A 22,418-nucleotide genomic window follows, 5' to 3' on the forward strand; every position below is an offset into this window, starting at 1 on the left:
CTTCTTTGTACCACTTTGGTTAGAGAAGTTGCAGCCTTCCTGTTCTGTAGATGGTAATTTTGGTGCTGTAAAAGGAATGCACCAAGGAAATTGTCCGATCACTGGAACATAATTCATGAAACGTGGTGATTTGGAGCAGTTACTGCACTAGTTTTACTTCAGCATAAACTCCATCATTTGAGGAAGCTTTGTTCTTAAGTGCTTTCCTGCATAAAATCTTGCAAGTTTTTGTGAGTAACTTGTCACTTGTGAGTCCTCACCTACTTATTCCAAGTACTGCGATTAAAATCTTTCTCTGCCTTGCAGGTTCGACTTCGTACACTCAGCTGCACACTGGTATGAGAAGATAATGCCTTTCCACCACCTCCATCGCTGGCAGTGGGCTGTCTTCTGCAAACCCGTGCTCTTTCTGTGCTTCTGTACAACGCGTATAGTGTGGGACCAACAGAACACAGCGCTGCGACTGGACGCAGCTCGCCCGGACGCAGTTCCATCCCAGCACACCCCGTGCAGACTGGGACTTATGTATATAGGCACTTTGTGGTCATGCAAAAAAAAAATCATTAAATTACATGTATATTGTGGAATGCTAATTTAAATGATTAACTTATGAAGTGTGTATTTATCAAAAGGGTGCAAAGATGAAACCGGTATTAAGGAAACTGAGCTACATTCAGAGAAGTTCACTTGCACTTTTTCTGGCAAGGCTACTGAAGTTACACGACTCCCGTAATATTTGCTACTGGCAGTGCAGACAGAATATCACTTGTAGAGACCTATTTTTGTAATGGTAGAAGTTTTGAATTTTATGGGTATTTTGTCAAAGTACTGAAATAAAGATGACTTCATGCTTTTAACTGTGTTCTACTCTGTGAAAGTTCTTAACGTTGAAGAACCGCTCCCTGCTTCACAGTGAACACCTTGCTGCTACCTGTGCTCCTGTTCTGTCAGCTGCATCGTTACTTTGCTTGGACTCCAAAAGTGCTGCTGCTTGCTAGAAGAGAGGACGAGGGTAAGCTTGGGTTCTGAGACAGGGCTAGAAGGGAGGATGCTCTACCATCAGAGGTTTTGTGACAGTTACACCTGCATTAGGAATGGGGGGACTGGGTAAGCCCTTGCTGCAGTGAGCAAGGATGAGAGGGGCAGGGGAGGGAGGTGGGAGTGGGGGAGCAAAGCTCTGCATGATTAACTTTAATGCACTCGTTTCTTTCTTGTAAGAATAGATTCACTTAGAAAACTATTCCAGGAGAGGCAAGGTTGAGCAGATAAAAGACTTCCACAAGCAGTTTCTTTATAAATTTAATTCAAAACTCCTGAGCCAGAGCTCATGACCATTTATCACCACTCATGAACCAAACACCATGTAAGAATCCTGCATAACGCAGTACAAAGGGAAACAGTCAGACATTTAACTTAATTAATGGCCCTTTTACACAAGATCATGTTATTTACACAGAGAAGGTGGCCAGCTTATTGTTACTTTCATATTTACACCATGCTTTCAGAGATTATCATCTCTCAAAATTATTTTTTTTAGCAAATTAGTTGTTGCTTTCCAAACCTCTTTTACAACCTGATCACGTTAGACCTTTAACTTAGCATGCTGATTTACAGAAGACTTTTCTACCAACATGTTTGTAGTCTGCCTACCACTCAGCTGTCTAGTCATTATTTTTTTTTAAATAATTACATGGGCACTTTCACCAATCAGCCAAGCCCCCAGGCAGACTTTGACATGATTCTGGTTGCAGTAGGGCACCGAGCAAGTGCCTGCCCCCTTGGTACCTTGTACCCACTAGTCACAGTAATTGGATACAGGGCACGGTACGTAGTCTTACCTGTCAGTGTCTGGGGGAAAATTATTTTCAATTATTTTTCAAAAGCAAAGATGGTTGGTAGAGTAACTCGTTTCTTCACCTTAAAGGGGTCGCATGCACACACAGAAGACAGTTTCTCTTTCAAAAAATGCATCAAGAAGGTGGTGGAACAAGCAGTTGTACACAGCAGCATTAACAAATGAAACAGCTGTAGAGGCACTGCAGGTGGCAGATTACTGTTGCTCTCCTACAGTAGAGGAAACAGTTCCCATTTCCTTCACTTTGTTATAATTTTACTCAGAAGTCTGTTAGTTTACGCGACTTATGTTCTCAGCTCCAGGCTTTAGAGTGACCTCCTCTTGTATCTGATAATGGGGTTATTGGGTGTGTGTATCATTGTTGTATAATTGATAGTTGGAAAATAGTCATTGATGAGGTCAAATTCATACAAACGAAGCAAGGTAGACCAAATCGTCTTAATCTGGACATAAGCAAAGTTTTCTCCAATACAGCGATGACGGCCTAGGAGGAAAGCCGGAAAAGGCAATTAGAATGCGTAGTTACTAAATCACCTTTGACAAATAACTTCTTTAACTTCTGACAAATAACTTCTTTAACTTCAGAAGTTTTCTATGGACTGTAATTGTTTAAAAAGAAGCAATCTGGGGCTCTGGGCCTGCAAATGTACTTATGTAATTTTTGAAAGTCTTGTTTTCTGAAGCTTTCACTCAAAATACTGTGGTTTATGCAATGAGATTGTGCTCTGTTTTCACCAAAATGCATTAATTTATGCAACACTGAGGAAGAGTTCGTAAAATTCGAGAAAAGAGCATTGATTATAACCATACTGTGGTCTTATCTGCAAGCTGTTTGGGCAGTTATGCATCTCTACATAGACTTCTCTCTCTGCCTTAAAATGACTTCATATTATGAATTTTTTACCTTGACTTTAAAAGACTTGAATAAACTCAAATGTAACATATGGTAACAAAGATTTCTTTTTTCAATTGCTACTCTGAGTCATGTATGAGTCATGTATGCAACTATGACTGATGCAGAACAATCACCTTCATTCTCTTAGCAGCACTTTCACAGTAAGAAAACTTTCAGGCAGCAAAGGAAAGGAAAAAAATGATAAAACTCCTCAGCTGCTACAGCACAGGGAGATGCTGTGGATGGCCAGCACAAGGTATATGCACTCTGGGAGGGATTCGTTCCCTCACCACACGCAGTTACTCACCAGCACCAAAAGGAACATATGCAAACTTCTCCCCCGCTGCTGGGTTATCCTGAAGGTAGCGGTCAGGCTTGAAGTCCAGCGCGTCTTTCCACGAGTCCCTCAGACGGTGGTTGACAGTGGGAGATACACAGACCTGGTGGCCGGGGGGAATACTGTAGCCAGCAACAGTCTAGGAGGGAAGAGACAAGATCCCACACATCACACCTCTTTTTTTTTCTTTTGACAGTGTTACCTGAAGTTCTGTAATCATGGGACTCAGATCTCAGAAGAGATTTTGGCTAAGTCAGTTAAAATCAATTCAGCACAGCAAATTTTACTTTAGATTTGCCTAGCTTGTATTGTTATATAAGAGCAAGCCAAATTTGTCCAAGATAGCTATTTAAAATACCTGGCAAACCACAAGGCTCACTATTTTGTCCCGTTGCACACGTCAGTAAGGTGCCCAGCTCCAACCTGTCAGCCACCTCCTCGCAGGCACTGGGTGGCTGTTGCAGGGGCTCTCAGAGCCCTCCCTCCTCCAGGCTGGACAAGCCCCATGCCACCTCAGTGGTCCCCTGATCCCTACAGGTCACCAAGACCTTGACTGCCCAGAAACCCGGACACCAATATTCCTGTGAAGTTCACAAGCACCCAGTAACAGTCTCTTCCCACAATCCGCTCCGGCTACGCTCCCACTGGTACAATCCAGAAGCCATCAGACCCTCAGGGCCCACCATACACTCCAATTTTTCCTTATGTCCAGCAAGACACTTCCCACCCAGCCTCTTCCAGCCCTATTCTTCCAAAGCAAAGCAAGAACCAACAGGCGGGCTCACCTGGGGAGTTTTGGCCATCCTCATCATGGTCATTATAGGAGGTCTGAGCCTCAAAGTTTCTTTCAGACAGCGATCCAGCAAAGAGAGATCTTTGAGCTGCAAATATAAAGCAAATGATGCATCAAGATATACATACCCACTTGCACAAAAAGGTATTTTACACCATTTAAGAACAAATAAATAACCAAATCAAGGAACAAGCAGCTCATATTTACATGTACTTCATTTGCTACCCTGACAATTTTTCCCTTGATTCAGTTAAGACAAGGAATTAAAGTTGTCTGACCAGTGCAATCAGTTCCTGACTTATCTGACTGATTTGTCTCACAAGTGCTTACTAAGAGAGATCACACCACATCCAGTTCCTCAGTGGGGATATGATGATCTTCCAGCAAGATCATGTAGCAAATTTTTTGAATAGAGTTTGTAGCAAGTGCAGTTTCCTTAATCAATGCTGATAAAAAATATCATCAGACTGAAAAGTTACTCAAATAGACACAGCACTGTTGGCCAGTATGTCTCCTATCACCAACTGCTTGTTACAGATCACAATTCGAACACAAAGCACGTGACTGTATTTGACTTTTTTTAATGAAAATCTGCAAGTATAACAATATCCCTCATGAACATACAAACCTGGTCATAAGTTAATGGTGGCAAGTCATCTCCACAAACTGCTTTCTGCTCTGCATAGCACTGCTCCTGTATTGATTTGTCTCTGGCTATGAAGAAGCCAAGCCAGGCACTGGTGGTAGAGGACGTGTGCTGCCCTGCCAGGAGCAACCCAATAAGCATCCCAGCTATCTCGTCATCTGTCAGCGGGCGGCCGTCCCTGTTAGAGGGGTGTTAAGGGGTTAAAGGGTGTCAAGTTAAAGCTTCACTTCATCAAGTTCCCAGTTACAGCAGTGTTGACAATTTTTTCTAATCTACTTCGTGCTCCTCCTCCTGTGTTGGCCACCCTAAATGCAGCAGCTAAAGATTTAGCAGGAGGGAGAAGGGAGAACAGGGGAGGCAAACCCCCTGGGAGCCCAGAAGAAAATCACTCCTGCACAGCCAGCTTGTTGCTGAAGATCTCAGAAGTCTAAGTCAGCATTTCTAAGTAAACTTTTTAAGCTGTTTTTAGGAACACAGCTAGGATCAATTGCTGGCAACAACAAAAATTCAGAACATCTTTCTTATTGTTTGGTAGACAGTTTTAAAGTAAACAGCTCAAAGCTGAAGTAAAATATCTGTATTTATTTCTCTCTATAGAGAGAAAATAATGACAAGTCTTCAACCCCTTTGCTTACTTGTACGAAGCATCCAGTAGAGTTTGGAGCATGTCATCCTCCTTTTCCTCAGAATTCCGACGTTTCTGGATAACCTTGTAGAAAATATTCTTTATCTCTCTGTGTGCTCGATCTCGACGTCTGTGATTCAAAACATGTCTGTTAGCAACTTTGTACAAGGTAACATTAAATCCTTAGGAAGGATTTACTGGGATGTCTGGAACATGGGAACAAAGGGGTTTGGATAAAATGCTTCAATTGCTTCAATCTCATTTCTGGTACCTGAAGCTTGGCAGAGGCAGCCAGCCAGGCAGCAGCCAGGCAGCATGCGTGAAGCCCCCATCCAAATCGGCGTACAGCTGCGCCACCTTCTCATTCAGCAAGCTTCGTATTTCCTTGCCATGTAGGCAATGACTTGCTGTCAAAATGATAAGTTCTGAAAGGGCTTCAAACAGATCTGAGGAAAGATTTGAAAGAAGTGTTACTGAAGACACATTTTAGGCAAGATGTTACGGTTTACAGGCTAGTTTACAGTAGCTTTTTTGTATTTTGAAGAAGAGAATAATAAATAACTGAATACATATTAATATTTTAATAGAGTTTTAGCTTGCTTTTCCTGGAAAACGAAGCATGTGATTTTAAATTTCTGTGGTTTTCATCAGGTCTCTCATCTAATAACTTTTAAATTAAATCATTTGATTTCAACAACTTTTTTTTATGGTATTTTTCTAGATTTTTTTTCTAGGAAAGCTATTAATGCTTCCAAAGTAAGCAATGCAGCACAAGTCTAATCCTTAACAAAAGTAACAGAAGCCACACAAAAACTTATACTTGAAATCCAAATCCATGGGTTACCAGCTAGTTTTGCTGTTTATTGAATGATTTTTACCTATTCCTGACACCAGTGTGCCACAGTGGGATTGAGAGAGTATTGATGGGCTATGTCTAGCAGGCAGGTTGGTAATTAAAAGAATTCCACTCAGCTCCCAATCTAACCATGTCACTTCTACAGCTGCAGTGCAGATGATCAGGAGCTAACACCTCTGACAGTCACTCCAGGAAGTCACACAGTACCTTTTCAAAAGGACTAAGAAACAGTCACACTGAAGTGACTAATACCATAGAAATCCAGCATGATGCAGCCAGCGACAGGTACAGTTGCTATTGGCAGACCAAGAAAGCACAAGTAGAACAGTTCTTAAGGCCTGTCAATGATTTTTCCAAGCAGCTTTACTCTCCAGTAGCCTTAGATTTGATTAAACAAAAAGGGTATTTTCTATGTTTTTTCTGATCTTCGGTACAATTTTGCCTACACCATTTTTAATTTAGTATCGCAGTAAATCGTTCCCAAAAACATACTACTATACCATGCATCAGCTTTCATTCCTTCCAAGAAAATCTAAGTAAAAATGCATCTGATCTCACTTACTTTTTTCTCCACTTTCTCCCCATGCTTTGAAATACTCCTTTGTTTCTTCTTCGATCACAGATACATGCTGCTTAAACTGGGCAATATTTAGTCCAGTTTTGAGCATCTTCTTCTGTTCCAAAAATACCTAGGGGAAACAAAATAGAAGAAGCAATTAGAACAAGGATCATCATATTAATGTAGCTAACAGTTTCATAGAATTTGCATTACAACATAAAAAAAAAAAAAAAAGATTAGGTTTGTAGTGTACAAGATAGCCAAATTTGAAGTAATAGGTAATATTCAATTTTTCACCTTTTTTGTTTTTCAAGCAAAACTTCAGTAACATCCAAGTACTAGCTGAAGGGAGCAACAATTCTCTTCTACAGTGCCAAAACAGAAAATAAAACATTTTGTTTGTTAAGCATTAGCACTGAAGATACAAGAAGCACTCAAGAGAGAAATACGGAATGCACTTCATGTACCTCATTATCACCTACGCACACACAGCTGATCAGCCCCATGCCTGCAGTGTCTGGGTTCAGTCTGTGTTCCTTGGTGTGCAGCCTCCTTGCTTCCCCTTCCCTCATACCCTACCTCTGCTCTAGGTACCACCACTCCTTTACAAGGCCCCAGGATGGCACTGCCCACAAAGGCTGACCCAGGAACACGAAGTGAGCCGTTTCCTCAGGATATGGTAACCTCCACATCCCTCTCACCTTCCCTTTTTTCTGCATGTGGACTCACAGCTCATAAACCTCCTGGTAAAGAGCTCACTACTATATGAGAACCATTCAGTGAGTTGATGGGACTCAAAGTTATTCAAATAATTGTTAAGCCCCAACTATGGATTACAGCATCTGTCCTACACCATACCGGGGACAACTGACCAAAAACTGGCATCCCACCAAGGACTCTCCACGCACTGTAAAGTTATTTACAGAAAAGAAGGCATAAAAAGAAAGGTTGCTTCCTAGGAACTTCTGCTTCTGCTTCAGCCAGTCTGACATTTTGCCCAACAGTGTGGTGGCCCAGCCCCAAGCAATGGACAGAACCCAGCAGGGAGCACACCCTGTGTCACACCCAGTGCTGCTCCAAGAGAAACCACCAGCACAAGGCCTGGAGGGAGGAGACAGAGGGAATGTGAACTGATACACAAAGGGTGCAGATCAACAAACCTAATTACCAGAATTACTGATAAACAAGGAGCTTCCCTTCAAAGAGTCCTAATTATATTCAAACAGATAGTCAACCTTAAGGGGTGGTTCTTCCAAAGCAGGAGTGGAAGTCCCTGTCAGACTGAGGAGGAAGAGACTAAGCTGCTTCAGCAGAGAGAAGGGAGCCTTAAAAGAAAGTCCCAGATGACCCACCATTGGCAGGATGCCCAACAAAGGCCTGAACAGCTCTCCAAACACCTTCCCAATGTCTGAAATCAAACCATAGCAATAGCCCTACACACAAAAAAATGGCTCAGCTGTAGCAAAATGCACTCTGGGCACAACCAGGCATGCTGCCTTGTCAGCTTCATACAGGGGAATGTGTCTCTAGAGTTAATCAGTGTGTGCCAACAGCAAAATCCCTGCATCGCCCAGCTGTGGAAAAAAAGTAGCACGGGTGATTTTCTGAAAAACCTCAATTTTCAGAAATAAAAAAGGAGAAGTCCTTCTAGTATCAAAGGTATGAGTAAAGGAGACTTCCAACAGACTCACAAGGCTTACTGAGTGCTAAGATTAGTCTCTTGACTAAAGCAGAGCTTGAGCACACTCTTTGTGTAAGCCTAGGGACCTTTTATCAGAACAGAGCAGTACATGGAGCACACAGGGCTGCCACTGCTACCAGCCTGCCCTGTTGCACAACAGACCGCGATGTCACCACAGGCAGAACACAGACTGCTGGCAGAGCGAGTCTCTCCCACGAGCAGCAGATTCTGCAGCTTACATCTGTCACTACCAGCTACACACAGAGGCAAGGCAACAGCCAGAGCTTAGCTCGGAAACCATGCTACATGACACAGCGATCTTCCTGCCAGACCCAGGCAGGCTGCGCTCTGCAAACACACACAGCCTGATTTTGGTCCTAGCAAGACACACCTCGTGGCGTCAATTGTCAAATTATTACTCCTGCGTACAGATTTGGCACGGCACAAATGAGAAACTAGCATTCAGAAGGAAGACCCAATTGCTCACAAAGGAAACTATGGTCAGTGACATGTCTAAGGGAAGGAAAAAAATAAGGACCATCTACCAGTTTTCCTCTACGGTGGGATTTGGTGGTTTCTAAAACTAAAAAAATCTTCCAGGCTAATGAACGGTCAGGTAGTAAATAATGCAGCCTAAATGTGCTCAGGCTTGATCATCCAAGTGAAAGTACAACTGCACCCGGCCTTCTGCCAGGATTGCACAGGAACACCAAACCCAGCACACCGAGCCAAGCATTCACAGCTGTCTAGTCGGAATTTAATTCTCCTAGCTTTCTTCTCGTTTCACATGTAAAATACATACCGCGTTAGGGACATCATAAGCAACTCCCTTTCCAAAAACAGGTGTTGTCAACCGGGAGTATACATCCTCTGCATTCAGGTCTTCGTTTTTGCTATTGAAGAGCAGTGCAGCTGCATCACTACCCAGTAAGTAGGTGAACGTCTTGCCAACCATCGTGAAACTGAACACAGGTCCATACTAGGAGGAAAGAAATAACAGTTCTTTTTTAAAAAAGTAGGAACGTGAATCATGCAATCATTATCTCTTTATGTACAAGCTTCTACAAATCACTACTCACCTAAGAAACAGTTAGAGATCTAATAAAGATATAAACATTTTAAACTATATTTAAATTCTTCTCCCAATAGACTTATTAGTGATATAACTAACGCGTGTGATCACGCAAACTGTAAAACTGTAAACTGTAAAAAAAATCATGGAAAAAAAAATGACACCATGAGATCTGGCAGAGACACTACAAGAATGCAGCAGCCTCCAGTAACCTATAAATGCTGTCTTGGAAAAAAAAAATGGATTTGGAGTTATGCACTGATAATTAAGAGCAAATAAGATTTTAAATATTAAATGACAACTCCAACAGATGCTCACATACTAATCTTAGCTTGATTAGCCTGGAGAAAGACGAGATTTAAGCTTATGACTCCAGAAAGTTTTAGACAACGTGACACATATGAATTGGAATTAAGGCTCTACTTATATTAAGGAATTAATTGGAATTACTTATATATATATATAATAATATATATATATAATATATATAATAATAATATATATATATATAAGTAATTCCAATATATAAGTATAATATATAATATATATATATATTACTTATATTAAGGAATTAATTGGAATTAAGGCTCTACTGCCTTAGACCCTTTCTTTTGGGCTATTTAAATCACCAAGGTTTTATGCACCGGCCCTTTTAACATTGCTGAGCACCTTAAGAGTCATAAAATCACCTACTATAGAGACAGTCAGCAGATTAGGAAAGAGTGAGATTAAAAGACTCCCATTAATACAAAAAATAACATCGTGAAAATGGATTTTTAATGAACTTGTGATTCAACTACAATTTAATTCAACAGTCTGAAGAAACCACAACCTATTGTGCATGCTTCATTCTATGTTCAAGGCAATAAGAGAGGCTCAACAGTTTTTAAACAGAGCTTAATAGATACACAGAAGTATTTTAGCACACGCTCAGCCATTCGCGTAAGAAAACGTACCTTGTCATAAGCGTTTTCCAAAAACTCAATGGGACTTTTTCCAAATGCTATCGCATGCCCAAGGAAAGGGATGCTTGACGAAATATAGGGTGGGTATTTCTGAGGAAGAAAGAGAAAAAAGACTAAATTTTCTTCAGAGACTAACGAGATGTCTCTGAAGACATGCGGGGCGCCCACAGCTGGCCCAAGACCCACGGCGCCGCCGCCCCCCTCCGCAGCCGTCCCCGGGCAGCCCCCCAAACCCCCCTGTCTGCATCGAGCCCTCTCCCCGCCGGCCCCCACCACCTTCCCCGGTCCCCCCCCGGCTCGCACCCTCTGCTCGGAGCCGACATGCCGCCGGTAGCCCAGCTGCAGCAGGTAGCCCAGGCTGAGGACGAAGGCGGAGGCGGCCAGCGCCAGGGACAGGGGGTTGCCGACGGCCACCCGCTCCAGCAGCGAGCCGCCGACCTCCAGCAGGCTCAGCATCGCCTCACGGCTAACGGCCGCCCGGCCGCCTCACGGGAACCGTCGCCTCACCGGTAACGGCCAACGGCCGCCCGCGCGCCGCGGCTGAGGCGGGAGGGGGGGGGGAGGTGGCGGGCCCCGCCCCCCCGCGCTGGGCTGATCTCTGCCCATGTGACGCCTGCCGCCGGCAGGGCCAATGGCGGCCCGCGCGGCACGGGGTGACGGCGTCTGCAGGGCTGCCGGGGCCGCCATTGGGCGGCTGGCGGGGAGGCGGGGAGGGAGGGAGAAGGGGGCGGTGCGCGGCACGGCGCTGAGGTGGGGGCGTTGGCTGAGGGGAGCCCCGGCGGGCTGAGGGGTAGCGGTCATTAACTGGTGATTGAGGCGGGACATTTGGCCTCACACAGCCTGAGGGCAGGTCCGGCTTTCCGTGAGGGTGTTTTTCCATGTGTGGTGTGCAGGTGGCTGGGCTGTAGTTCCCTGGGTCTCCGTTCTTCCCTTTACAAAAAAAGGGGTTATGTTTCTTCCAGTCAGTGGGAACTTCACCGGACTCCCACACAGCTTCTCACAGGACCCGTGGATGTATCTCAACATGCCCCATAGATTTGTGCACCTTTAGGTTCCTTATCAGGTCTCAAACCTGGTCTCCTACATGGGCAGTTCTTCATTCTCCCGGTCCCTGCCTTCTGCGGGTTGGGCTGTCTGGCTGAGCTCTTGCCTGTGAAGACTGAAGCAAGAAAGTCACTGGGTGACCAGGTCTCCCGTTTCCTTCTGGAGAGGGCCACAATTTCCCTTTTTATCACTGATGTACCCATATCAGCTTTTCCATTATATCCATTAAGGCAACAGATAATCTTTCTGGACTCCCAACCCCCTGTTTCCAAACACAAACCTGTATGCTGCAATTACTGGGTAACAGCCTACTTCTTCCCGCTCTAAAAAGTAAGCTAGAAAGATGCTCAGAATGCTCACCGTATCTTCATACAGCCTCGGGGAACACTAAAATTTGTTGCAAGCAACATGTTAAAACCATGAACATTTTTTTTTCTGTTTATAAACATTATTCAATAATTGAAAGTGAGAATTTAACAGCAATGAATAAAACAACTTGATGTAATAGATTCAAGATCTACTAAAGTTTCCATAAGTACATTTTTTAATAAAATGACTTCACTTCAGAAATCAAAAAGGTGCATTTTTATTTTTTTTTGCACAATCAATCTTTAAAAGACTAGACAAGCTAATACAAAATCATGAATGATTTTCAAAAAACAGGCTGAGTACGGTATGATCAAAGGGAAAAGAATTTCAGGGATAAAAAGAATGGCAACACGAGCCTTTGTTCTGTTCATACCCACTCTTTGTACATTCCTTGTTTAGAATTTCACCATTTGTGAATAGAGTTTTAAAGCTTTCACTTCGTTGGTTAGATCATACATGCCTGTCATTACTAGTATTCTGATCAGTTTATCTACCATTTCAGCATAAGTTAGGTCTTGGTTTTCACTGATCCAAACGTCCAGTGCCTTGATGATTTTCTCTTTCAACATAAGAGCCCTGTTAGGAAAAGAAGTTAGGAAGTAAATATTAAAAAAAAAAAAAAAAAGATTTGTAGATATTTGCTAAATTTTACATAGATATATCTACTCTGTATGTAACAGAAAATGTACCATGAATTCTTTAATCTTCTGTGTATTAACTTCATAAAATAGTAATGACAAAGGAAATGGGAAGTAAAACCAACAAGATACTGTTACAATCACCTGTAACTAACCTGGTATTTTCCAGAGACTTGATGTCAGCCTGACGAAGTTGCAGTTTCTGACAGAAAAATTCAAAATTTTCAGAAGCAACGTTGTCAGCAATCACTTCTATCATCTTACGCAGTATCTTCTCTAAATAGAAATGTATAAAGCAGTATTGTTAATTAAATAAAATTGCGTATCTTGTCTAACATGTTCTGTAAATGCTGTTTACCTGCTTCAGGGTTTTTCTAATACCAAACATCATTTTCCAAGGTGATGTCACCATCCTGGAGGATGTATCATTATCATCATCATCTCCTCCTCTCCCTCATAACCCTGCTGGGGGTGGGGGAATTGAATACTCCTCATCTCAGGGAGGCCCTGCCTTCAGCCAGAAGGGTTGTAAGACCCCAGCACACTGGTGAGTTTCTGGTAGTTCACAGGATCACAGAATAATTTAGGTTGGAAGAGACCTCCAAGATGTTGCCCCAGACCATCTGGTTTTGGTCACTACCACATTATGGGTGCTTTTCATTTTCTTCAGCTTGAAGCAGCATGAGTTACAGGAATAGCAGGGTGGAGAGGTGCGCTGTTGAGAACACGTTTTACAGTACTCGGCTGCCTCACAGCTCAGCTCACCACCACTCAAGAGCGAACCAGATTGTCAAAGCAACTGTGTGTGTATCCAAACAGCTCATGTACATGTATGCTAAGAATAAAAAATTTTCTCTCCCTTATGTGACTGAAAACAAGTGTTACACCTGACAGGATTAGGATTCATTGCATTTGCACTGCATAAAGTGAGGAAGCAGTAGTTACAATATTCTTTTCTCTTTGATCTTCATCAAGTTATCCAAACTCATACCCAGCTTCTTGGGTGGTACATGAAACAGCAGAACATTCTCAGTGAACTGACCACTTAAAGATGGCTACAAGGGCACAGGAGGGAAACCCTATTACTATTCCTACTTCCCTATTACTATTGTACCCTACTTGCCTATGAACATTATAAATTGTCCAAGTTTTGTTTTGCCTGTGCTTGCATGGTCCCTTTCTACATCTTGTTTACAGAAATACACAGGTCATTAGAGGTGACGCCATGTCCCCTGGGTGTCAGGACACTGACAGGACCTGACATTCCACCTTCTCCAAACAAGCACCTGGACATAGTCTCCATAGAAAAAGTCTAGTCTAAGTGTTCTCATACACAATTTGGTCAAGAGAAGGCGTCTGGGGAGGACAATCACTGGCAAAAGCCTAGCATATTCTCTATCTCTGGGCTCTGTCAAGAATTTACATACTTAAATACACACGCCTAAACCCCAGTTTCAGTTTTTGGCTGTCAGCTTCCATTTCTGAAGAGTCCTAATGCAATAATACAATCCTAGCTCTTGAACTACAGGTTTCTTATCAGTGACCTCATGCAACCCCCCATAAAACAATAACAAATAAATCCTTGTCGATTTCTGTCTATATGTCTGCAAAGGAAGCACACAAACATTAATCATAATTTCGATATTGCTGATACTAACAAAAAACAGTGAGGAACAGAACCAGAACTAATTACAACTGCCTTCTGAAAACAGCTAGGTGGAGTTTCAACAGCTCCTACAGCAGTTACCTTTAATGCACAGAAGTACCTCTACTTGTTCTTAACATACCGTCTCTTTCATTGGCACTTTCCAGATAGCACAGAATGGGATACAGTTGCTTTCCTCTGCACAGATCCTGCAGTGGCTCAGACAGAGAATTTCCATCGAAGTTTATATCTTTCAGCATATGAAGGTGATGAAGACCAGCAGGCAAATATTTCAGTCGATTTTCTGTTTAAATACATAGGCATGCTTCACTACATCTGTATTGCATTCATCTAACGAAGCTTGGGACATGTCAGGGAAGAGATTATTCTTTCTTAATTTTAATTATGAATTCAGCATTGCATAAACATAAAATGTAAGGGAAGACAAATTTTGCCTCAGAGAATTTACAGTTTGGGGATTTGACTGTAATAGCAATAAAATTAAGGATTTCCTTCTCTGATTTCACGGGCTACTGTAGCGGCCTGATGGCCTACTACATTGTGAAACTGAGAGAATCTTGTAGAAGTTAACGCTGGCATTCCGAAAAATATTCTTAAGGGAGAAATGAAGGAAAGAAAGGAAATCAGCTGATGCACAAAAAGAAAAAAGTTACAAGTAGCTCTAAAAATGAGAGTGACAAATAGAGGGGAAGAAAATGAAAGGAGAGCTGGAAAGTTCAGTAATGAGAAATATGGGCAACAAAGGCAGAGACAGATGGAAACAAGCAAAGAGGCAAGCAGAAAAGGATTTAAGCAAAATGTTACAAGATGAAGGAGTCACTATCAGCATAATGCAGTAGAAAAGTAAATGAAGAGACATGGAGGAAGGACAATATATCATAGCAATAAAAGATGAATTCAAAACTGTAAGCCTGGCCTATAGCAGTGTATAAAAGGTGTCCTCGGTCCATAGGATTTTAAATGGTATCAGTCAGAAAATGTCTGAATAAATTCCCAAAACACCCCAGCTGCCTGTACAGCACAGCAGCTAGGCAGGAAGGGATCACTTCCAGGGATACTTCAGCTATTGCTGAACATGCAGCTTCCCGCGCTAACACGGCAGGAGCTCCTGTCTCTGCGTGACAGTGTGCTGAGCCGCGAGTTTCAGCCTGCAGTGAGTGAACACAGGGTGGAACATGGCAGCCGTGTTGATGCAGCTGAGATATACCTGAGATAACAGGCTGTGCAGGGCTCTGCTTCATGCCCATCTTTTTGTCCGAGCATTTTTAACAGTCACTTGACAACCCGGTAAAACCTCCACATACAATAAAAGACAACAGACTGTATTATACCAGTGCTACTAATTGGAAATCTGAACACAAAGATAAACGTTCTTTGCAACAGAATAATGTCAGTCCTAAAAGTGGTAGGTCCCTGCAGAATAAACTTTGTAGTGATGGGTGCTTTGCGTATGTCGGGCCTTTATCTGCCTGATGATCGCATCTGCAAAAATCATGTCCCTTAAGAAGGTTTCAGAGGGGGTCACAGAAGGTTCACAGCTGTGTTAAAAGATACTTGGTTAGAAGCAAGAGCAGCATACATTAAAAACTGGAAAGCTGCATTTCTCTCAGTTGTTTCATCACCTTCTCATCTTGTGATATGTTTATACTCATCAGGGGCACAGTTCAGTACTTAAATGCCACTAATGAATCGACTGCCTGCTTGCCTGCTACTTACCACTCAGATCAAGGTGCTGCAGATTTCTTAGCGATGTAATAGACTTGGGGAGCTGGCTGATATCATTATTATTTGCAATTAAATGGACCAAATATTCCAGTTCCCCTATGCTCTCTGGCATTTCCTTTAACGCGTTATGAGATATGTCAAGCTCCCGGAGGCAAACCAGTTTAGATAACTCCTCTGGAATTTGAGTTAACTGATAGAGAAAAAAGACAATTCATTTATTTTGATATGATTTATCTTATGTGAAAAGTTAGAAAGGTAACTTTCCTGCAGGCAAAATTACATTCCATAATTTAATTCCAACAGTAAAAGCGTTTGAACTTCAGTTCTAGTTGAAGCTAATTTAGTATTTTCCAATAAGTTTACAGATGATGAGCAGAAAATTTTGCAGCAAAACTTCTAGACACAATAATAGAATGGCAATAAAAAGACATGCCTCCATAGCAGGAGCTTCAGGAGAAATCCTTTTGGGTGCTGTTATCATTACTAATTCATTAATGAAAACTTTTACCCTCTCAGAACACTCAAATATTTTTTTCAGCCTCTTTGGTATGAAACATATTTTTCTTCCATTTAGTTCTTACCTTGGTGTTTCCTAAATTTTATTTTCCTCCTAGGAACTTTAACTGTTCTCCAGGTACTGTGGACACTAGACCACTCTCTGAGAAATGAACATAAGCTCACAGACCTTTTCCTCTCGTCTCTGAAGAAGGTAAACCCTTGGTAGACAACATAACCACACTTGAAATCATACAAAGAAATCTGAGTCTTTTCTGAAATGCTGATTTTGCAAATTCTGGTGAAAGATTAAAATGCTTAACTTTTTAAACGAGTGGGCCAAGGACTGTGTGTATCAGTACTTGCTTTAGAAAGGTGTTTAATTTCAACTGGCAATGATAGCACCATGCCATTTTATTTATGACAGCCATCTGCCTTTTTAATCAGAAGGCAGGTCAGACAGGTTTAGATTTCCTCAGGAGGTTTTTTGGTTTTTTTTTTTTTTTACTTTCCCTGCCTCATTCCTTAGTATAAAAAAGATGATAAATTAAACTTTGGATTTTAGAAATGAGAAGTAATTTTCTCTGCTATAAGCAATCAGAGAAGCAATATAGTTTTTCTTCTTTCAGTTAATCAAACTTTAACACACTTCTAGTGTTAAGAAGTTTGATGCAAGTTGGAAAGATTTGTTCATTTTACGGAGAGAAATCTTGGAGGCAGGCTTATCTACCAAATTCCAGCTAGCCATTTTGTCTCTTAGCATCCACTGGGATGGAAAATACAGCAATTTGTACCAGTAAGAATGAGGAATATATGGCTTACTTCAGGTCAATCTTGATTATCAAAATATCACTTCAAGATACACCTAAATAACACCATATAAAGTAAGGTTTGTATCTAGTATTTCTAAATAAATGTGCATTTTAATAGATTTTTGTCCTGTTCTGATATTAAAAATAGATAAATACATAAATGTATTTCCCTCTGTGTTGATGTCTTCAAACACAGGAGCTTTAGCCTGTGTTCAGAGGACGTTTATTTATAATAATTTTGCAGCATGACTATCTGTAAGTTTTCTTACCTAAAGGAAATGACCTCTTACCTTCAACCCATTCATTTGAGAGACGGTCAATTTCTCCAGTGAGGATAGATGAAATACTTCAGAAGGAAAAGATGCAAACTGGTTGTCTGATACATTTAAGTCTTTGATTGCTTCCAGATTGCTAATTTTTAACGGAATAGTCTTTATCTGATTATTTGATATGTCGAGTGCTTTTAAAAACTTTAAAGTACACAGCTCTTCAGGAAATGAGTCAAACTTGTTATGGTGTAACAGAAGCACCTGGAGAGACTTCATCTCAGATACCACGGCTGGTATGCTATTGATTTCATTCTCACTTAAATCCAAGTAAACTAGTTTTGTAAAGCTGCAGAAGCATGCAGAAAATGAGGACAGTTTATTTTTGTTTAATTCTAGATGCTCCAAATCTTTAATATCGGAAATTCCAGGTATTATTTCTGAAATAGAGTTGCCACTAAGTTTTAAGTATTTAAGATCAAATAAAGCACACAAAGCATTTGGAAACTGAGAGAGCTTATTATAGCTGAGGTCAGCTTTGGTTATCCGTATGCAATCTTTTAATTCAACAGGAACGTATGTCAATGCGTTTCCTGAAAGCTCTATCTTGGAGAGGTTTTTTAAATGGGATACTCGCTCATCCAGTGAGTCCAGCTGATTCCTACTTACAGAGAGCTCCTTTAGATTTCTAAGTCTGTGGATATTAGCAGGGAGCTGGGTTAACTGATTATCATGTATAATGAGATGTTTCAACATGGTACAGTTGCAAAGATTATCTGTAAGGCTTTTGAATAAATTTTTTGCAAGGTTCAGAAACCTAAGTTCTCTTAAATTCTCCACTTTATCTGAAAGATACTCCAATTTGTTATCATCAACTCTGAAGTCTTTCAGTTTTGTCAACTGGAAAAACTGCACAGGCAAAAATATAAGCTTATTGTTACTAATTGAAAATTCTTCTAGTTTCTTGAGTTCTTTAATATCCTTTGGTAAACTCTGAATTGAGTTCTGACATATGCTGAGTTTTACTAGATTAGGAAGGTAGCAGAGAACCCTTGGAAATATTGAGAAGTGATTGGAATCAATGTTGAATACCTTCAATTTTTCCATGTCAACCATGGCATCTGGCAAAGTTTTCAGCTTGTTCCCAGCAAGCTCTAATGTTTCAAGGCTTCTCAGTGCAAAAGGAAATTCATCCATGTTGTTGTGATTGAGAAAAAGTTCCTGAAGATTTACAAGCTTTGAAAATTCTTTAGGGAGATTCATTAACTGGTTGTGACTGACATTCAATACTTTTAATTTACGAAGAAATGTTATTTCTGGTGGCAAACATGTCAGTCTATTTCTTTCAAGTAACAGGATCTCCAGATTAGTTAGAAGTCCTACATTTAAATGTAGTGTTCTTAGTTCATTGTTGTGTAAGAACAAGCGTTTCAATTTTTGACATTCAAAAATGAGCACAGGCATATCCTGGAGTCCTTTATCATTTAGTCTAAGTGTAAAATTATCATCTTTTCCTTCAGGCATCAAAAATGTTGATCCTTTTTCAGCGCTTTCAGGATTCTCTGCTGATGATAATGTGTCTGGTCTGGCACTGAAAGCTTCTGAAAGCTCTTGGTTCAGTTCCTCAGCGTCTTTTGTATCTGATGTAAAATCGAGCTTCCTCACACCTGCTTCAGGGATACCCTGAGGCACTGTGGAAACATTTCTCTCAGCTGAGGATTCATATTCATGCTTTTCTGCAGGTAAATCACTTTTTGATTCATTTTCCGTCATTTTATGGCTTTCCTGATCTGCTTTAGGAACTTCATGTGACATTTCAACTCTAACTTTTCACAGTTGGGGCAGCTGCTTCAGGACTCTGCTGAATTTACCAGGTCTTCCTTGGTATCATTGTCAGGAATTGCATGAAAGTTTTTGTTTAATCCTTCTGTATTTAGACTTTGTGGAATTTAATCTTCTTCCTTCTCCAGAGACATTGGTTCTTTTTCTGGATTGGCAATTGATTCTTACTGCTATTTTTTAAGAAACCAAAGTGTAAGCATGAAATCCATATGGAATAATAAAAGTGTTGACATCGGCAGATTGAGCTAGCAATTGTATAAGAAAAAATCTAGGTTACTTTTTTTTTTTTTTAACATATTTGTGAACTTTCCCACTTCTTTGTTTACCCAAAGTAGGAAATTGTTTTACTGCACTGCTTGTTACTTTAATATAATATCTTGTTTTTCTATACAGTACTACAGATCACAAAACATACATCACAACTGTGTCATTTGTTGCTTGAGATTTCATAGAAACAACAGACCCATTAAATGCAGGTTTTAATTTAAGAATGTTTGAGATGTTTCTTTGCCTATACACAACATTTAGTTAAGTAGCATCTCATCGTTAAAATATAAATATATTTATCTTTTAAGAAACAGGACCCATAATTTAGGCTTTCTAAGTCTACACTTAAACATCAAACTGGTTTTAAAATCAAAATGGTTTTAAAATGCTGAATATGCAATAACATACGCAATAATAACTTTATTAAAATGCTTACATTGTAAAATGTAACTTTTATTTTTAAGCTCCTTGAAATCACAAACAAATAAGAATAGGCCTCAAGCAGAAAGAATTGCTTATCTAAATATGGATGTGGAGTTAATGGATGTGTGATATATAAATCTTGAAATCCACATTTATCTATCTCATAAAATAAAAAAGCTGTTACTGAAATTGTTTTGATTCTGTTTCACAGGGCAGCCATCTCTACTACAGATACTTACTGCTATGTCAGACACAGTTCTGAACGGTTCTTCATTTTTCATGATAAACAACAGTGGATGAGATTGGGTTATTTCAGTCTGTAGGGACACAGACTAACCCCAGAGTGTATTTTGAGAAACATTTGACAAGGGTAAGAGGTACAATACTCTGCTTTCCACATGGGGCCCTTGTGGTCCATCTGCACAGCACAGGATGTCCCCTGACAGCAGAGGCTCAGGCAAGGCTCAGCTGTGTGCATCCCACAGCTCTCTAGAGCTCTTTTTGCATGTTTGTCCTGCCTCAGCCTGCTAATTACTACTTCAGCCTTCATTCTGCTGTTGGCGATGCCGCACCACAAGCAGCATTTCCCCACCTCACCTGACTGCCGGCTGGCAAACCCAAGGCGCTCCTCAGGCAGCCTCCTCCTCCCCCTTCACAGGCAGACCTGCACCATCCTGCTCCGTAAGCCTTCCGACGAGTTCCTCCAACAGATTTACATTTTTCCCTCCTTCCTTTAACACGGATCTTTCTGCCGAGGTGGTACAAAATTATAACACCCTTACTCCGTGTTACTAAAAAGTTTTAAGGTCAAGGGGAACCTTTGCAAACCACGCCCATCACCACTGCCAAGCCTGTATTTATTACTATTATTATTATTTTTTAAGAAACAGTCTATTTTCTAAAGCATACCTGGCTGTAAGTGACAGGAGGGAATCCCCTGTCTTTTTACGGTGACTTTTCCCGTCACCAAAGCAACACGAGGAGGACGCAGGGGCTGCCTGAGGGGCTCCCCTCAGCACCGAGCCCTCCTCCCGACCCCTCAGGAGCAGCCCCTGAATCCCAGCAGCTCCTCGGACCGGCCCTCCTCGTCCCAGCCCACCTCAGCCACCGCTGCACCGGGTCCAGCCCCGGTCCCGGCCCCGGTCCCGGCCCCGGTCGCCGCCGCTCCCCTCAGGGCTCCCGGCCGTTGCCGCGGCAACAACCGCGCCTCACGCAGCGCCCCGAGGAGCCGCGGGAGGGCGCTGAGGGAGGGAATGAATGCTGGAGACATGGGGGCGGCGAGCTGGAGACCTCCCAGATCATGAGGTCCAACCATCCCCTACTACCAATGTCACCCACTAAACCGTGTCCCCAAGCACCACGTCCAACCTCTCCTTGAACACCCCCAGGGACGGTGACTCCACCACTGCCCTGGGCAACCCGTCCCAGTGCCTGACTGCTCTCTCTGAGCAGAAATGTCTCCTCATTTCCAACCTGAACCTCCCCTGGTGCAACTTGAGGCCATTCCCTCTAGTCCTGTCACTAGTTACCCGTGAGAAGAGGCCACCCCCAGCTCCCCACACCTTCATGCAGTTGTATAGAGCAATGAGGTCTCCCCTGAGCCTCCTCTGCTCCAGACCAAACATCCCCAGCTCCCTCAGCCGCTCCTCACAGGACTTGCATTCTGTAAGAAAGGCTGGGAATGGCGGCCGCCACGCTGGGAGACCACAGGGTGCTGCTCACAGCCCCATGTCCCTCCTCACATGAACTAAGGACAAAATAGGGGCTTGCCCACCTAGCCCATAATTTAAGGCCGGGAACCATTCCACGGGTAATTTGAGGTTCGCAGCGATTCGGCCAACCTCCAGTCAACATGTAAAGCTTCTGTACAGCAAAAGGCATCCTGGCTAGACCTGGGCCAGTCCTGTCTTGCAGTGAGGCCCACACTGAAAGCAGGGAAAAACCCATCCTGGCAGCAGGGTAGTCTAATGATTAATTATCCCACTTGGTAAAAATGTGCCTGTTTTTCACGGTTTAAATTTTCAACTACAATTGTGCCTTACTCAGCCTTGCTGGAATATTCCATCAAATCTTCGCTTTATCAACTATATGGTTATTGATTTAAAAATACTTGTTAGAGAAACTACTAACAGTTGACCTAAACATTTGTAAGCAGGAGTTATTTCATTTTTAGACTTCTTGCAGCGCTTTTTCAATTTCAAAGGACTGTTACTAGCAGTCTATCTCTACAACATCAGATTTCTCTCTGCTCCTGTTTCACATTTCCCACTTCTAGACAAAAGGACAGCACACACCTTTCTTGTAACAGCAACCCAGTGACAACTGCTATGTGCCCAGCTGCCAGAAGCCTACCTGGACAGCATGGCTGGGCTCTCAGTCCTCAAAAACTCCCTTGGTACACAGCATCTGCAGCCTTTGGGTTTGCCAGGACTAAGAGTTTCCAGTTTTTCTGATCAGTGCCCAAGTTGTATCCACGGTGCACAGCAAAGTGCTCTGTGTGCCTCAATTTGCAGTCACCATGGATCCCTTCCTGTGATCCTATCTCATGATCACCCTACAAAACTTGCAAAGGTAAGCCTGTTAAAAA

General features: G+C 42.0%; 2 protein-coding genes across 12 annotated transcripts in view; one reads left to right on the forward strand and one right to left on the reverse strand.

Moving 5' to 3' along the window:
* AKAP9 (A-kinase anchoring protein 9) overlaps positions 1-1,676 on the forward strand; it is a 116,373-nt gene extending 114,697 nt beyond the window's left edge. For all 8 annotated transcript variants that reach the window (XM_068673931.1, XM_068673926.1, XM_068673928.1 and 5 more), the window contains one exon: positions 307-1,676. In XM_068673931.1, the coding sequence (XP_068530032.1) occupies positions 307-350 (44 nt within the window). In that variant the 3' untranslated portion in view covers positions 351-1,676. The remainder of the gene's footprint in view (positions 1-306) is intronic.
* CYP51A1 (cytochrome P450 family 51 subfamily A member 1) lies at positions 1,287-22,403 on the reverse strand. 4 transcript variants are annotated; one of them, XM_068673942.1, is made up of 14 exons: positions 17,324-19,087; positions 15,718-15,916; positions 14,123-14,284; positions 12,491-12,611; positions 12,168-12,273; positions 10,276-10,374; positions 9,050-9,226; positions 6,570-6,696; positions 5,423-5,597; positions 5,162-5,281; positions 4,509-4,704; positions 3,873-3,968; positions 3,058-3,226; positions 1,287-2,339 (listed from the first exon to the last, which is right to left on the reverse strand). In XM_068673942.1, the coding sequence occupies exons 1-14, from the start codon at positions 19,070-19,072 to the stop codon at positions 2,161-2,163; spliced, it is 3,675 nt and encodes a 1,224-aa protein (XP_068530043.1). In that variant the 5' UTR covers positions 19,073-19,087; the 3' UTR covers positions 1,287-2,160. The 4 variants fall into 4 exon arrangements, with proteins under 4 accessions (XP_068530043.1, XP_068530042.1, XP_068530040.1 ...); XM_068673941.1 differs by lacking the exons at positions 12,168-12,273; positions 12,491-12,611; positions 14,123-14,284; positions 15,718-15,916; positions 17,324-19,087 and adding an exon at positions 10,588-10,843; XM_068673939.1 differs by lacking the exons at positions 1,287-2,339; positions 3,058-3,226; positions 3,873-3,968; ... (4 more) ...; positions 9,050-9,226; positions 10,276-10,374 and adding an exon at positions 11,097-11,443 and having other exon boundaries at positions 12,192-12,273; positions 17,324-22,403.
* Positions 22,404-22,418: the final 15 nt, after the last annotated feature.

The sequence above is a fragment of the Anas acuta genome, chromosome 2 (genome assembly GCF_963932015.1).
Source record: "Anas acuta chromosome 2, bAnaAcu1.1, whole genome shotgun sequence".
Classification (NCBI taxonomy): domain Eukaryota; kingdom Metazoa; phylum Chordata; class Aves; order Anseriformes; family Anatidae; genus Anas; species Anas acuta.